Source organism: Monopterus albus, unplaced genomic scaffold (assembly GCF_001952655.1).
Source record: "Monopterus albus unplaced genomic scaffold, M_albus_1.0 scaffold484.1, whole genome shotgun sequence".
Lineage (NCBI taxonomy): Eukaryota > Metazoa > Chordata > Actinopteri > Synbranchiformes > Synbranchidae > Monopterus > Monopterus albus.
Window position 1 is genome coordinate 23914 of NW_018128364.1, and position 2346 is coordinate 26259.

Below are 2346 nucleotides of genomic sequence, written 5' to 3' on the forward strand. Positions count from 1 at the left end.
GTAGCGAAGTCCCAGATGGCTTTGACCCGTACATGGACTATTGTCAAATCCTATGCGGGCATCCCCCGGGCACCTGCGATAACCCGACTATACCGTGGTCGTTAGCCAGCACCCTGTCAGGAGAAGAACACGAGCCCTACGAGCCCTTCGCGACTCACGAGATGATCGCCGTGGACCAAGTCGGGGTACGACAACTATTGAGCAGCGGGTCTTCATCAGGAGAAGAACAAGACACCGAGCCCTACGAGATCGCCGTACAAGACACCGAGCCCTACGAGCCCTTCGCGCCTCACGAGATGATCTCCGTGGACCAAGTCGGACAACTATTGAGCAGCGGGTCTTCAACCCCGGATGGGTTGGATGGGTTGATGGATGATGATTACGCTTATATCGGTTGTTGATTTACTCAAAGCGTTTGGACAGTTTGAATAAAAATCACAGACAACAAAAGTCTTTCTTGTTTGCTTGTTTTTATTGTAGAAAAAGCTATAGACATGTTTTATTTGGATCACAACAAACGAAAAGGTATAGACGTAATTTATTATGTACAACAAAATGAACACAATACACAGACACTCTCTCAAAAAATGAACAACAATATATTTTATACACAGCACAGCCAGAGTCCTCGGCGCTGAGAGGCATCCCCATTCTCGTCTATACAGATGGATGCAGCGAGAGTCCTCGGCGCTGAGAGGCATCCCCATTCTCGTCTATACAGATAGATGCCAGCGAGAGCTCTTGGCGGCGCTGAGAAGCATCCCCGTTTTCGGTTTTACAGATAGATGCACAGCACAGCGAGAGTCTTTCGCGGAGAGAAGACTTAAACATCCCCGTTTTTACAGATAGATACATCACAGGCGTCATTAGGCAGTGCATGTTGGCCACGGCCAAGCTGACGTTAACCACCGTTAACATCAGACTCGCGCACCGGACTCGCGTCCGAGCGAAATACACGGCGTTCACGACCCACGGTATCCAGCATCCTATGAAAAACTCCACGAGGAGCAAGCATCCTATGAAAAACGCCACGGTGAGCAAGGGGATGATCTGAGCTCCCTTCAGCGGCCACCGAGGAGCCAACCCCGCCGAAGAGATTCTACGGGCGTGTTTTTTCACGGCCCATATCACGGCCCCGTTGCAAAGCGCCAGCACGGCGACGGGCACGATGAAACACACGGTGGTCCTGAACCACAATCCGGTAAGCTGCATCAGCGGGTCGGCGGTGTTGAGGCACATCGCCGTCTGTTGGTATTGCACGACATTGTACGTGTTCACGTCCGTCAGGCAGGAGATCGTCGGCAAACACGAGCACAAAAGGGACGCCGTCCATCTTCGTTTCTGCGCCGACCTGCATCCACCACCAAAGCACGAAAAGGTCGTCTTGTTGTAGACCACTTTCAGAAACCTCTCCACGTTGATGTACACCACGGTCAGAATGCCGTACTGCAAACTGAACTGTAGAAACACAAACACATGAAACAAAAAATAATGAATACACCCGTAGTAAAAAAAAACACAAGCAGGAAAAAAATAAACTCGAGAGCCGTAAGGACTTACCGTCATCGAACCTTTCACGACTTTACAAAGAACGTATCCGAAGATCCAACCTCGAGGAAACACGTACTGAGAGACCCATGTCGGTATGGTGAACAACATGCATAGATTGCACAGACCTATGTGGAAGAGAAAGTAGTCATAATGCGTCAACGAGGTCCCTCGTCGAGTCAGAGAGGAGGACATGGATGTCAACGAACCGTTCGAAGGTCCGCAACGACGAGCCCGAAACAACACCCATATCATGTACACATTGATCGGGGTTCCTACGGCCGTCACGACGCCGTGCAGCAAAGGCACCAGAATATTGTGGCCGTACATAGAACAGTAGGGAGGAGGAGGACGCCTTCGGGTATCGTTGCTCCAGGCGCCCCAAACCACCGCCGCTTCGTCTGCGGCCGCAGACCCGTTGGACGGGTAAGCCATGGGTGCCTCTATGCCGAGGGCGCGATCGCGAGTCAAACTAGATGCATATTTGTAGAACTTTATACAAGCAAACGGTCGAAACGCCTCCTATGTCGTCTACTCGAGGAACTCAAATGCGATACGCGTCGACTCAAATCAGCGAGTCCGACCGCGCTAAGCCGGGGTCCGACCGCTGCGCGTGAAAGGAGTCCGACCGCGTAGGATCTGAGTCCGACCGCTTTGGCGCGAGAGAGTCCGACCGATTCGGGCTTAGAGTCAGGCGAGGGGAGCCCCGATCGGACCGCGCGTCTCGGAGGAGTCCGACCGCGTAGGATCTGAGTCCGACCGCTTTGGGGCGGGAGAGGCCGACCGACTCGGGGTTCG

At 52.8% G+C, this 2346-nt stretch overlaps 1 protein-coding gene across 1 annotated transcript; it reads right to left on the minus strand.

Moving 5' to 3' along the window:
• Window positions 1-657: 657 nt before the first annotated feature.
• On the minus strand, window positions 658-1983 carry LOC109952675 (type-2 angiotensin II receptor-like). The gene is made up of 2 exons (XM_020587868.1): window positions 1561-1983; window positions 658-1458 (listed from the first exon to the last, which is right to left on the minus strand). Exons 1-2 carry the CDS (start codon window positions 1981-1983, stop codon window positions 658-660), a joined length of 1224 nt encoding a protein of 407 aa, XP_020443524.1.
• Between the last annotated feature and the right edge of the window lie 363 nt (window positions 1984-2346).

Bases quoted from the DNA above. Each gene is read 5' to 3' on its own strand.
- LOC109952675 (XM_020587868.1), bottom strand. From the start codon at position 1,983: ATGGCTTACCCGTCCAACGGGTCTGCGGCCGCAGACGAAGCGGCGGTG. The intron at 1,459-1,560 runs GTAAGTCCTTAC...GTGTTTCTACAG, and splicing joins TCGTGAAAGGTTCGATGACG to TTCAGTTTGCAGTACGGCAT.